Source organism: Thamnophis sirtalis, unplaced genomic scaffold, assembly GCF_051295495.1.
Source record: "Thamnophis sirtalis isolate CommonGarterSnake01/CBP01778 unplaced genomic scaffold, rThaSir2_p1.2 scaffold_13, whole genome shotgun sequence".
Taxonomy (NCBI): domain Eukaryota; kingdom Metazoa; phylum Chordata; class Lepidosauria; order Squamata; family Natricidae; genus Thamnophis; species Thamnophis sirtalis.
Window position 1 is genome coordinate 21135250 of NW_028261393.1, and position 14691 is coordinate 21149940.

A 14691-nucleotide genomic window follows, 5' to 3' on the forward strand; every position below is an offset into this window, starting at 1 on the left:
TGCCAAACTATGCTTGCTGGAGAATTCTGGGAGTTGAAGTCCACAAGTCTTAAGTTGCCAAACTATGCTTGCTGGAGAATTCTGGGAGTTGAAGTCTACCAGTCTTAAAGTTGCCAAGTCTTGGGGACCCCTGATCTAAAGTGAATGCAGCCACGGGTTTACAAGCCCCCCTGGCTAAGAAACCCAGGCAAGGTGACTGCCCTCCATTAATAATAATTATTAATATTATTAATAATTAATAAATTATTATTATTAATAATAATAATAATTATTATTATTAATTATTATTATTATACAATTGTATCACAGCAGCCAGTTGTTTTGCCGGATTTGGCATTGGTTACTAGTCGGGCCCCACCCAGGGGCCTAGGACGTCGTAACGTATTTTCATAATATGCGTGCAGATCCAAGCAGTGCGGCTTTTTGCATTTGACTGATGGTGATTTTGTCAATTTTTAACTGTTTTAAATGTAATTCCAGTGCTTTTGGAATAGCACCCAGTGTGCCGATTACCACTGGAATTACCACTGCTGGTTTGTGCCATAGTCGTTGAATTTCAATTTTTAAGTCCTGGTATTTTGCAATTTTTTCATGTTCCTTCTCGGCGACCCTGCTATCACCTGGTATTGCGATGTCTATGATTGTGACCTTATTTTTCTCAATCAGTGTGATGTCTGCTGTATTATGCGCCAGTATTTTGTCTGTTTGTATGCGAAAATCCCACAAGATCTTGACCCCATCTGATTTTCGGTGACTTTTTCAGGCTGATGTTCCCACCGGTTTGTTGCTGTTTTATATTATAATTTTTGCACAAATTCCAATGGATCATTTGTGCTACTGAATTGTGCTGCAATTTATAATCAATCTGTGCGATTTATTTTACAGCAGCTGAGTATGTGATCAACAGTTTCATCAGCTTCTTTGCAAAGTCTGCATTTGGCATCATCAGAGGATTTTTCGATTTTGGCCTTAATGGCATTTGTGTGGATAGCTTGTTCTTGCGCAGCCAGGATTAGTGACTCTGTTTCTTTCTTTAATGTACCTGTTGTTAACCATAACCAAGTTTGTTCACTGTCCACTTTATGTTTTATTTTTTCCAGAAATTGGCCATGCAGTGCTTTGTTCTGCCAACTCTCCATTCTTGATTTTATCACATGTTTTCTGTATTCTTGTTTCGTCTGTTGGGCCTTCAGTAGTTTTTTGTTCTTTACTTCGATTAATAGATGTTCTTGACTTTCTTTTAAATAATCAGCCAGTGCTTGTTTTTCTTCTTCAACTGCTTGCTTCACTTGTTGTTGTTGTTATTATTATTATTGAACTGCAACTCCCAGAATCCTCTGCCATTCACCCTCTACGCCAGAGTTGCAGGAAACTGTAATCCCAAGCACGCAGAAGCCACCCGAAGGTCCAAGCCCTGCATAGCTGACTGGAGAATTCTGGGAGTTGAATCCACAAGTCTTAAAAGTTGCCAAATTTGAAGACCTCTGTGGTAGTGGATCCTGGGTTTTAATAACTGGCTTTGATTTAAGTGTTCATCACTGGATGGTAAACAGCAAAGTTTGGCGTGGCTGATTGTTATTTTTGCGATTCAACTGGAAACGCCACTGGCTATGTTTGTCAGGCTTAATCACAACATCCACATAACTGGTGCACTGCAGGGAGAACAGGATGTCCTGCTTTGTAATCCCTGTGGGGGCATTTGTCTAATACCTTGATGAAGTTTGGCAGGTAGGGTTCAGCCTTTGGTTCTGAAGCTCTACACTATTGGTGTTTTTTTAAAAACTTGGGCAACTTTTAAGATGGGTGGGCTTTTAACTCCTTAAAGTCTTTAAAAATTGCCAAGGCTGAAAAACCCTGCTCTATATGGACAACCCAAAGAAAAGTGTGTAGCAGGAAAACTTCCATCTCTCTTGGCTCAATTGCATGGAAGATTTTTCATCTTTGTTTAAAATGAAAACAATTAAGCATATATTCATAAACCACTTCCAACATTGGCCGAAGAAGACAGCAGCAAGCATTTCTTTTAAAAATACAAAGTGAGGTAGTTAATATTTTGGGAACTTTGGAAATCAGTTCTAGGATATCATAAAGTGGTTACCACTCTAAAGTAAGAGATAAAGCAAGAACAGAAATACTATTACTGGTAATTTAGTGGGCAGAGTTATCAACTAAGTTTGTTGAAAAACTTTGAACTAGATTCATACAACATGTTAGGCAGAAACCAAACAAATCACAAGGCCACTCACTTGAATAGATTTTCTTAATAGTTTAGGGGTTGGTCTTAAAAGGACAGCTCTGATAGGCTACAAATCTGATTTTTTTAAAGGAACAAAATTAGATACTCCAGATCAAAATGTTCCTATTCTTGAGAGCATTCCACAATAATTTTATTTTTTATACCATTTTTACTTTACTTTGTACTAATAATGTATCTCAACATTAAAGTTCAGTTCAGAATTTTTAAAAAAAGTAATCAAGGGATTCTTTGGCATGTTTATTTACAAAAAGTTCCATTTTAGACAAGATAAATTCATAGATCTTTTTATTTTCTAGGTTTTAAACTAACAACTAACATTGTTATGCATCAGCAAGATAGCTACTAAATTATGCTCATAGCAATGCCTGTAGCACATTGATACACAGCCCAGTCACTATTATGCTAGAGAAATCACATAAACTGGAAATTAGTCAAGTTCCCACCAGGAACATTTCATTTTTGTATATCATAACTATATTCAAAAGCGAGATGGAAGACCTAGAGATTGTGCCACCACCCAATAGTCTCACCCCTTATGTACGTCAGCAAGAAAAGTAGCAGCAACTAAACAAAAAATTCACCATCTTAGAAACATTCTGGGCCAAGAAGAAAGATATTGCCAAGATAGTCATGGTGACATCCAGGAAGAATTAATGATTTTAAGATCAACTTTCACAATTGATCTTAGCAACAGTGTAATTTTGTACCTTTCTGCCAAGCATTTGACACCAAATGCTTTCAAAACCACATGCATACCTCCCAAAAAGATAACAGCCACACCATCCTTTTTAGCTTCAAATGTTCAACACCTTCGTCAGTCCACCCAGACTTCTGTCGTTGAACAAGCCTTCCCAGTTAGGAAATGAAGTGTGTCTGTGGCGTGATCTGATCAAGTTTGTGATCGGCCGGGTTTGCTGCTGCTTCATAGTTGCATATGGTCACTTCGTGTCGATGAGGCTGCAGAGAAACAATTTGAACATTTCTTCAGAGGTCTCTTTGTATATCTTGGTAAAGTTAAAGTTAAAGCAATCATTTGATTTTCCCTCTCCATTTACACCAGCCGTCATTACATCTATCTACTCTTTCAAACTACAGAACATGTAGTTCATTCTGAATAACTTGTACTTCTTTTGAGGAATTTGCAACTTGTCCCTTTTTAACCTTCCTCCTAAATTCGTAACACGTCACTCCTTCACATTGCATTGTCTGCACAGGTTTAAAATTAGAGGTGTGCAATCCCCAAAAATCGCATTTTGAACATACTCTGAGCCCAAATGAGCTATTGTGACCTTGGTCTTCCCAGGAGAAAAATCCCTTTCAAGAACATAACACTTCTGATGAGTCAGAACAAATTATTCTGACCTTGGAACATTTCCAGTGAAATCAGAACAGCCGTTCCAAGGACAGAATGGGACCTTTCTTGGTGAAGATGTTTTGACTGAAATGTTTTCACACATTTACTCAACATGGCAGAATTTGAGTCAACACTTGCCAATGGTTGCTTAGCTTGAAAGGCACTGGGCTAGAAAACAGCAAAAGGGACAAGGCTGGAAAAAAAAAAGACAAGACACTAACAATTACTTCAAACGCTTCGCTTTAGCTCCTGGCTCAACATAGAAAAATAAATCCTGGTTTATCTAAAAACAGGAAACCTTGGGGCACCTTCATGCCAATCCATTTGTAAGTGCATGAAAGTGGCAGTTGGAAGGAGATATTCAGGCTTAAAATAACACCCATTCAATTGCCTCTTGAGGCACAGTAATAACCAACCAGTGAGGTGGCAGGAAAGTTTATTTAATGAAGAAAACAGGTCTTTTATGATGTGCTGTATTTGACTAATAGTGATTCAGGCAGGCAAAAACATGGGAAGGGGGGATACTAAGTAATTTTCAAAGAGGTTTTCTTCAGACTCCTCATCATCCAACCCAAACAGAAAGAGGAAGTTTAAGGGTGGAATATGGGGTTAGCTGACATGTTAAGACAACCTCTCCCAGAATTCCCAACCAACACAAATTTTAAAGTCATGCAGTTCAAGATAAACTGAAGGATGCCATGATGAGTAAGGTCTGCTTGGGAAGACATTATAAAACAACAGTTACGTCCTCTTAAGTATGAGCATTATGCCAGAATCTCACAGACTCCTGTTCGTAAATCTTAACTGTTAATAAGCATTTTGAGGTGCACCTTCAATCCCAAAAGCTTCTGCAACCTGCATCTATTTATTTAGTGTTTTCATCTGTCATCTTCATCCCCACACTTACTTCTGTCCATTCTCCCCTTAAGCCTATGTAAAAGATTTTTGTTGTCTCGGCACCAAAGTTCTTGGAGAAGTGGATGGAGAGATGATAAACATTTGAGAAGCGAGCAATTCTGGAAAAGGGGGGAAAAATTCTGCATTTACAATTGTAACATACATATAGGACACTTTTGTAAGTTTTGACCACTAAAACTAAACTGCATGAAAGCCAGATTTTTTCCCCACAAAAATTAAAACTCTGCAATAAAAATACTGTAGTAGTCACCTTGAGCAAGTATGCACACTGGTATGTATGCCTTCCTATATTGCTCTTTTTGGATCTTCCTGCCAGCCACATCAATTCAACAAACCACAAAGCCTGTATGTATCTTTATTCAATTTCATGTCTAAACCAAGATTCCTAGGTTGCTTCATTCTTTTAAAAATGTTAAAAGCTCTTGGCGAAAAGTTTTGACATGTAAAAGAACAAGCCAAGTAGACTAACCAATCTGTACAGCACAGTCAGGTTGATTGGCTAGAAAAATAGAGGTTTCCATTTAGTCCTTCCCAATAACAAAAGGAACCAAGCAGAGGCATTTTGTGCCAGAACATACATTTACATACGCACAAACCTTCCCAATCATACTGTTCCCTTTCAGGGTAAGCAATACTGGTAAAACTTTTCACTGTAGCTCAATAGGACCAGAATTTCTACCTGCCTAAAATAAAGAAACATTCTCAGAAGCTAAGAAATGCTGAAAGAAAAAGCAACCCCAGCTTTACATTGCAATAACTGTTGAAAGAGTTTGGGCTATCCTCAATCTTCCATTCCATGAGGACCTCACTACCTCCCTCCACCCCGCCCGCCCCAGATGTAATGGCAACATTTTACCATATAATTCATTCACTAAAAAATAAAGTCATTTTTTTAATTTTTAGCTGTGCCATTGTTTATTGTCCCTCAGAGCTGTTGCTTGTGGGCAGTCAATTGCTGTAGGCAAACATGCTGGGATTGGAATTTCAGTTCCAACACTACTGGAGGGAGGGAGATTGCAGAAAGGCTGTCATATGGCAGCTAACTAATTTTAGAAAGAAGTTAACATTTTAAAATATACCGATTATGAAATGGTTTCATAATCAGAAAAACTCTTTGGAGTCCCTCCCACACCTGAAGCAGAGCACAGTTTTTACTGCTATGGTTTCCTCTATAGTCTGTTACATCCTCCACAAAAAAGAACTGGGGGAGAAAAACTTCTCCATCTTGGTACCCTTAATTATTAGAGCCCAAGGCTCATGTTACTTGAATTTGGGGCTCAAATACCGGACATCTTGAATAAAGACGGAATAAGTCATGACATACTTTGTTGGATATTCCAGTTCTCCTAAAAAGTCATGATTCAGGCTGAAGATCTGATCTGGTTCTCGGGCAGTGTCAGCGAAGGACATATGAGGAATATTCTTAAACCTAGAAAAAGGCAAAGGTCAGCTTGTACAAATGTTACCCGATGTTTTCAACAGCTAGCCATTGTAGTCATCTGAACTGGGAAATGGAGAAATACTCAAACTGGTTCTTAGGACAACGCAAACATGATAATCAAAACAGCAATATTGAAAAAGTTCAGTTTCAGTTGTTTAGAACACTGTATAAAAAGACTATTCCCCCAAATAATAATAAAATTATAATTTACAAGTCTATAAGTAACTAAGAACGTAAGTCAACAATGATATATTAATTATTGATTTTATACTTGAGGACTTCAGTCTACACCTACTCTACAAATTTCCCATTTTCTAAAAAAGAATCTGCATCTTCAAATATCAGAACAGTATAGCACCCGAAATTAATAACCAAGAGCAAGGCTCAGTGGTTGGCACTGAGCTTCTAGCTTCTTTGAAGATACTGTTTTTAATCTAGGAAATCCTGTAAGGCTCAACACGAGTAAACATGTAGGACAATTTCTCCTGACAGATTTAGTCCATCTTGTGCGCTCAGCTCATTGAAGAACAAGTAACAAGGTCCCAGTTAAATACCTACAAGCAGCAACGCCAATATTCCTTGAGATACAGGGAAAATCCCACCACCTTATTTACTTTTCATAGGGCAAGTACAAAATATTTTTCCAAGGATTCTTTGGCACAGAAGGTGGAACTGGAATGCTACTGTAACTCTTCCATTTTAGAGCTATTTTTTATTGAAACTTTTTATTGAAGATTTTTTTGTGCTGCCTTTATTGTTTTTATAGATAACTCAAGGTAGCAAATACACAATGTACTACTGTATTCCTTCCTCCTCCTATTTTCCCCACAACTGTGCTGACCTAGGCTTTCCAAGAGCATGAAGCAAACTCCTTGTCCCAAAAAAAACCTTGTATTAATTTACTATGCATTCTACTCATTCACATCCAGAAAAGTCTTTCAAGGGTGGATTTACAGTCACTGACCTTATCTGGCTTGGAGAGTGGCCAGATCGATATCTGCAAAACTTGACAAGGAGTCTCAGAGAATCACAAACTAATTAAGCGAACTAATTGACTCCTGCAAACTCTACTCCCCTTTCGCTCCTTTTTTATTTTCTCTGGGAGGGGCCATTCATTGTCCACCTGTGGTCTTACTCCCAAGTCAACCCTTGTTCCCTTCATCTGGCCAGGCTGTGCATGCCACACTGGGAACAGGCTCCAGTTGTTTGTCTGCCTCACTGATGTCTGACTCTGATAACTGGCATACGGCTCTGGCCCCCTTTCTGCTCCGACACAGAGTCCTCACCAGAGCATTTCCCAGACTCCAGGACTGGCCTATGTTCCTCACCAACCTCCTCACTGTCCAAGTCTGCTGTCAGCTCCGCTGGCCAGCCACAACAACAACTACCCTCTGAGATAGGATGTGCTGAGAGCGTATAACCAGCCAAAAGCCATCTGGCTGGCTTTCATGCCTAAACTCACAGCTTCCTCATTTCTAACCTGGTGATTAACCACCAGACCAAATTGGCTCTTCTTTTACTCTTATTGTAAATCACTCTGAGTCCTTGGAGGTAGTGAGGCATATAAAGTTTCATAATAAATGTATAAATAAACCAGACACTAAGAATAGCAAATGACAAATGAAAATTTGGTTGTCAGGCAAAGCCATCAACAATATCATATAGCTGTTCTAAAAGTGTAGTTATTTCAGCACGTGTATTAAAACTTACAATGTTGGAAAGAAATTAAAACTTTAAAAAGTGGTGATAACACAAAGACATTCCAAACAGATTCTTTTAGTAGCTGTTAACCTCTCAGGACTTTAAAATTGTAGCCATTTAAAGACATCTACACTTTTAAGCAAAGGCTGGTAAACCGATTTATAAAGAATTCCTTGAGATGAAGAAAGAATCATTATTATAATTCCAGCAATTATTTTTCCAGTCTTTTATTTATTCTTGACTGAAATAAATAGCAAGTTCAGGAAATCACTACTACTACAAAAAAAGCTAAAGAAAAGTTGGAATCCAATAAATAGATCACAGAGAATCTTGCTGAAGAGGATACAATTTGTAAGTGACTGAAAGGATGTAGAGAAACCGAATCCTGAATAACATGTTCTGGCAACTGTGTTAATATAGGCAGAAGATATGAAAACTTCAAAGAAACCAGACAGCATCACATATATTTGTGCATGTTGGATCCTGCATTTCAGTAAGCCAGCCAATTTTCTTTCTTGCAGAATTTCAGTGTGGATCAAAATCAACATTTCATTATTTTTCAGCAAACCAGCCCGGTAGTTATTATTAATTCAGACTATTAAAGCAAAAATTAAAGCTAAAACCACACTTATTCATTGCAGAAAAAAATCTGTCATCTTAATTAGCGGCTTCTGCAACATGAATGATCTGTCCACTGTTTCAACTTACAGTCTCATTTCTGAGGGGTGTGTATTGTCATCCTCTCCCATCACAATTATTCCTTTTAATTTCACATTGCCTGTAAATCTGCAAAAAGAAAAAAAAAATGCCATTGATCTTTCATATTCAGTTCAGCCTGAAAGGAATCTTATTGTTTTCACTATCTGCCACTGGAGTCCCATTAACTTAACATGGAGTTCTGGAATAAACTACATCGTCATCAGTTAAGACTTAAACAAAATAACCACACATCCTTAACACAACCCTATGGACACTGTGAGGTTTTCACCTTAAATTGTCTTACTAACCAATCTTGGCTGATCTAGTTAAAATAAGGCCACATAATTATTTTAAAAATAGTTTATTATTATTATACAATTGTATCACAGCGGCCAGTTGTTTCGCTGGATTTGGCATTGGTTACTAGGGGCCTAGGACGTCGTAAAGTATTTTCGTAATATGCATGCAGATCCAAGCAGTGCGGCTTTTTGCATTTGACTGATGGTGATTTTGTCAATTTTTAACTGTTTTAAATGTAATTCCAGTGCTTTTGGAATAGCACCCAGTGTGCCAATTACCACTGGAATTACCACTGCTGGTTTGTGCCATAGTCGTTGAATTTCGATTTTTAAGTCCTGCTATTTTGCAATTTTTTCATGTTCCTTATGGCGACCCTGCTATCACCTGATATTGCGATGTCTATGATTGTGACCTTATTTTTCTCAACCAGTGTGATGTCTGCTGTATTATGCGCCAGTATTTTGTCCGTATTTTGTTGTTGTTGTTGTTGTTGTTGTTGTTGTTGTTATTAGATTTTTATCCTATCCTTTTAAAATATATAACTCAAGTTAGCAAACATATCCAATATTCTTTTCCCCCACAACTGTGTGAGATAGATTGAGCTGAGACAGAACTGTCCAAAGTCATTCAGCTGGTTTTTATGCCTAAGGAAGACCTAGAACTCACAGTCTCCTGGCTTCTAGGACAACAAACTCTCTCTCTATTTTATTGCTATCAGCCCACCTCCAAAAACTGTGTTATGAAATCTCCAAAAGGAAATCAAAAGCCAGCAATATTTTTTTTTAGAAAAAGACTACTTACGGAATATTAAATAAGAGCTCTTCATCATCATCACTTTCTACAAACTAGAAAAAATGAATAGGATTTAATGTAAGAGTTTTACATTCAATCTGAAATATATATTGCAAAGGACAATTGTTCCATAAAAACCAGTATGTTCAAAATGATTGCTTGAGGATCTCACAGGGGACTTTCAACTTAAGTTCTTAGAAAAAGTGTTTAAACATTAATAATACACAGAGAAGACTGGAGCTATACCAAATAGTATCAAAATAGAATATATATTCCAATCAGAAGGTGCACGAAAGTTGGGAGCCTTTTTTTTTTGTACAATCAAAAAACCATTATATCAGCTTGCCTCATAGACAGTACTCAGCACTGCTTTCTTTGGACATGGTTTGCTCAATATGCTACATGTACCTGTAATATATGCTCATGCTTTTCAAATGCAAGCATTATATTACAAACTGCAATTCACATTGTAACATATCCTAATGCTTTATTCCATTTAGGAATCCTGTCATTAAAAACGTCAATGGGCCTTAGCAAATGACTCTCCACCAGCAAAAGGACAGGTGCCAATATCCAAACATGCTTATCAAAACCATGTCATTTGTGCTTTAGGATTTGCATCAAGCTAACTATATTCTGCATTTCTATACGCCTCTACCCTGTCCTTCTGCTCTATTATCCACATTTCAGAAGATCTGGGGGGATGGCAGGAAATCTTCTAATACACTTAGTTTTCCTTATTGACCTGAGCAGCACAACATACGCCTGTCCTGGGTAAAAAAGTAGTTCAAAAGACATACAGTACTTAGCCATGGTTTAATTTAGCCATAGCTTCTCAATCAAGCTTCACAGGTCTTTGGCACACCCAGATCCTTGATTTCTTGAGCAGTGAGTCCAAATCCTCTCCAGAGCTAGTTTCCTTGGTTGTACTCAGGATTTGAAGTTAATCTTAATTGACATAATTCATGTGTATAGATCGAGGTTTCCCAAACTTGACCACTTCATATGGGTGGACTTCAACTCCCAGAATTCCCTAGTTAAAATCGATGGGCTTCAACTTCCAGAATTCCCCAGCCAGCATATCGGCTGAGGAATTCTGGGAGTTGAAGTCCACCCATTGTGGCCAAGGTTGAGAAAACCCTCATCTAGGCTAATATTCATTCTGTGGCTGCGTTCACCCCTTAGCTATGAGGAGTCCTATTTTGATAGAGATAGAATGGAATGGAATTGTTTCAACTCTTACCCTCAAAATGATGCTATAGAGCACTGCACACCAGAACGTGGACACAAAGACAGTTTTTTCCCAAGCGCCATCACTCTGCTAAACAAATAATTCCCTCACCACAGTCAAACCTTCACTAAGGCTGCATTACTATTACTTTAGTCTTTTCATTGTTCCTATCACCCATCTCCTCCCACTTATGATTGCAGGACTGTAAACTTTATTGCTTGTATCCTTACGATTTATATTGGCATTGTTTCCTGTTTGCTTATTTGTCCCCTATGACTATCAGTAAGTGTTGTACCTTAGGATTCTTAATGAATGTATCTTGTCTTTTTATGTACACTGAGAGCATATGCACCAAAGACAAATTCCTTGTGTGTCCAATCACACTTGGCCAATAAAGAATTCTATTCTGTTGTATTCTAGAATAGAATAGAAAATAGGATAGGATAGAGAATAGGGTAGGATAGAATAGAAAAGAGGATAGGATAGGATAGAAAAGAGGCTAGAATAGGATAGAAAAAAGGATAGGATAGGATAGGATAGAGAATAGGATAGAATAGAAAATGGGATAGGATAGGATAGAATAAAATAGAGAATAGAGAATTGAATAGATAGAATAGAATAGAATTCTTTATTGCCAAGTGTGATTGGACACACAAGGAATTTGTCTTTGGTACATATGGTCTCAGTGTACATAAAGAAAAATAAAATACATTCATCAAGAATAAAAGTATACAACACTTCGTGATAGTTATAGGGTACAAATAAGCAATGAAATCATATTAGGAAACAATCAATATAAATCCTAAGGATACAAGCACCAAAGTTACATTATGCGACTCCAGCCAGGGTTACGGGCTCTGCATGAAAGGCGCCTCTCCTTGGAACCCCTGGACCGCAGCTAGTCACGGCCCACCTGCCCTGCCCGCTCCCGGGGGATAACCTACCTTCTGCTTATCCCCGCGGTCTTCCCAGGCGCGGAAGACGCGCGCCCCGCTGCCTTCCACCAGCTCGTTGAGGCACTCCAGGCGCTCGCGGTCGATGCGCAGGTATAGGCCCCAGGCCTGGCCCCGCCGCTCAGGTGGCTCCTCGTGGTCGTCGCTATGACAACAGCTGCCCCCGCCGTGGCTGTGCCCGTGAGACATGGCCAAGCGCGAGAAGACCGCCCCCCACCTGGAGCCGCCGACAGAACCCGCACGGACGTCAACAAAGGTGCGCGCAGACGCAAGTAGCGTTCTTCCGGACATCCCCATCACGTGGTGGAGGGCGGCGCCTTCTGGTTGCCCCGGCAACCGAGCAGCTGATTTTTTTGCCGTAGTACAGGCCTGTGTTTTTTTAAACCGTGGTCCTCGGATGGGAGTGGCTGGGGGAGGCGGGCAACATGGCCATCTTAAGACTGTGGACTTCAACTCCCAAATTTATGCTGGAACATACGCGCACACACAGCCATTTATATATATATATATGATTCTCTAGAGTCAGGAACCACTAGCACATATGTGTGAGGGGCACCTTTACCTTTTTAGTAGATTGATATAGATGGAAGATGATGATATTGGAGTTACAGTTGTGAAATACAATTATTTTCTTTTAAAGGAAATAAATATTAATATTTGTCCTAGCCATCTGAAAATTTTAAATTTAAAGTGAACTCCCCCAAAAAGGTTGGATTTTACCATGGTCCCTCAACACAGTGCCTTCCAGATATATTAGGATTATAAAATTCAGAACTTTCAGCCAGTTAGAGAAGGCTGGATTTTCCACATATGTATTGCCATGATTGAAAGACTGTCTTCTTCAAGATAAATAATTCTCTCCAGACAGATTTTTTGTACAATTAATGGAAGATAAACAAAAAACACCTCCTACAAATAAGTTGCTGGAAGGGAGAATTGTATAATCTTCTTTGAACAAATACCCAATCTAAAACCTAGGACAATATCTAGAACAATAAAACCACCTCCAATACTTTTTCTGAATACAAGACAAAGAATAAAAACATACGAATAGGAACCAAAATACACAGGAAAGAACATTGTATGAAGTTAATTCTGGGTATCTGAGTTTTAGCCATCTCAATTTTTCAGCTGAAAGATCCAGAACTAACTCTGATTATGAATTATTGTATGAACTTGACTATTTAAAGAGATTTCTACAATACACAGTATATACAGTACTTCAAAACCAAAATTTTTGCCTCCCCAATTCAATACTTCATAATTGCATCTATATTGCATGCCCAGCCTTTCCTTTCCAAAAATGGCCACGAAGGTCTCTGGCCTGGGTCCAAGTGAAATTTTGTCTTTGTTGCTCTTAAGTCTTCCCAGGGAAGTCTGTTAAGTTCTCACATACCTCTGTTTTTAGCTAAAACTCCCAATTACCCCATTCCTCATTTTTTTTGGCATAGCAACACAGCCTGGGGGACAGTCTAGGAATTGTTACTTTTATTTTTGGGATCCAAGAAGTGAGAGAGGAGAAGAGAGAAAAAATTAACAGAGGCAAATTCCAGTGTTTGGCTTTTATTGATACACAATTCATTTCTTATAAGTTATCTAATTAAAATATTTATCTCGAGAGTTACCACCAAAAAAGTAAAATAGAAAATTATTTACAAGAGGGGAATCAACAGACAAATGTATTACCTTTTATTTGTAGTATACACAGGGATGGGGGAGCAGCAGCAGGGGGCCACATTTTCCTATGGCTCTTTTGTGTGTAGTGTGCAACCGGAAAATCGCACCTACTTTAAAATATGTGGGATCCCCAACGAGAATCAGAGGCCAAGTTGTCATAATCCAGCAACTGAGTCTTTTGTGTATTCCCACCCATCAAAAAGTTTCCAAAATGAAGTTAAAAGCCAATTGTTGTAACATTTGCCTAAATTTAAAACAACATTAAATAAAATAAAAACACCTTCCACATTAGAGAGTGACAGATGAACTGGAGGTTCCTACAATCCTTTCCATGGAAATGATTTCTAAACCGACTTAAGGTGTTGTCACTTCAATTCCTAGAATCCCCCGTAGAGAGCACTGGCAAAGAATGTGGGAATTGACTAAAACATCTGGAATAGGCCTGCTTGGATAGGTTTGCAGTAATTCTAACTCTGAGGTTAATCAGATGAAGTATTCAATTAATCCTCAGTATTATAGTGGAATTTAGCCAATGGTTTCACATGTTAACAGTAACTACTGTGCAGTGGTTAATCTACAAGTGTTCTTCTAGGCCATTAAGGCCCCAAAAACTGCATTTAAAGGGGATTGCTCATCATTGATGAGCCCATAATTCCTGTAGTTGACACAAGCTCTTGACTACTGCTATCAGTCCGTCTGGTGACAGGTTTGTGCTATGAAAAGGTGTCACAATGGCATTAGCCAACCTTCCCTGCCATCTGCCTCCTCCAGATAGATTGGATCGGAAACCCCATAATTTGTAGACAGCAGGGGTTAAGGGGCATTCAACTCCTGCACAACTGGCAAGGACCGTCTCAGGTTGGGAATGGTGTCCCACATAAAGCCCATTGCAAAACATGCAGGGAGGAGGGAGATAGTTCCTTTTTTAAAAAACCATCATACATTTAAATTTTTATATGTATGTAGTGTATGTGCGAGTGTAGATACATACATCAATGTGTATGTATGCACACACAAAATGTGTATGTATACACACACAAAATGCATATATCATATAATTAGAATTATATGTTTTATATACATTTCGTGGGTGTATACATACACACGCGTATATACATTTTGTGTATGTACGTATGTGTATATGTATGTACACAGACATTTATGTATGCGTATATATATGTATGTGTGTATATATCTATCTATACCTATCTATACCTATCTATCTATATCTATACCTATCTATACCTATCTATATCTATCTATACCTATCTATATCTATCTATACCTATCTATACCTATCTATCTATATACACAAACGCATATATATACGCATACAGATGTATGTGTACATACATATACACATCCTTA

The 14691-nt window shown here is 38.4% G+C and overlaps 1 protein-coding gene and 1 long non-coding RNA gene across 3 annotated transcripts in view; one reads left to right on the plus strand and one right to left on the minus strand.

Moving 5' to 3' along the window:
• Window positions 1-14691, plus strand: part of LOC148043099 (uncharacterized) — a 44290-nt gene that overhangs the window by 21633 nt on the left and 7966 nt on the right. The window lies entirely within an intron of this gene.
• PITHD1 (PITH domain containing 1) lies at window positions 2482-11943 on the minus strand. 2 transcript variants are annotated; one of them, XM_087727042.1, is made up of 6 exons: window positions 11638-11943; window positions 9472-9515; window positions 8380-8457; window positions 5854-5958; window positions 4442-4627; window positions 2482-3214 (listed from the first exon to the last, which is right to left on the minus strand). In XM_087727042.1, exons 1-5 carry the CDS (start codon window positions 11941-11943, stop codon window positions 4477-4479), a joined length of 684 nt encoding a protein of 227 aa, XP_087583168.1. In that variant the 3' UTR covers window positions 2482-3214; window positions 4442-4476. The 2 variants fall into 2 exon arrangements, with proteins under 2 accessions (XP_087583168.1, XP_013915912.2); XM_014060437.2 differs by having other exon boundaries at window positions 4519-4627; window positions 11638-11938.

Bases quoted from the DNA above. Each gene is read 5' to 3' on its own strand.
- PITHD1 (XM_014060437.2), bottom strand. From the start codon at position 11,937: ATGTCCGGAAGAACGCTACTTGCGTCTGCGCGCACCTTTGTTGACGTC. The intron at 5,959-8,379 runs GTAAGTTGAAAC...GCCTTTTTCTAG, and splicing joins CACCCCTCAGAAATGAGACT to GTTTAAGAATATTCCTCATA. The intron at 3,215-4,518 runs GTAAGTGTGGGG...GTTTCTCTGCAG, and splicing joins TAAGGGGAGAATGGACAGAA to CCTCATCGACACGAAGTGAC.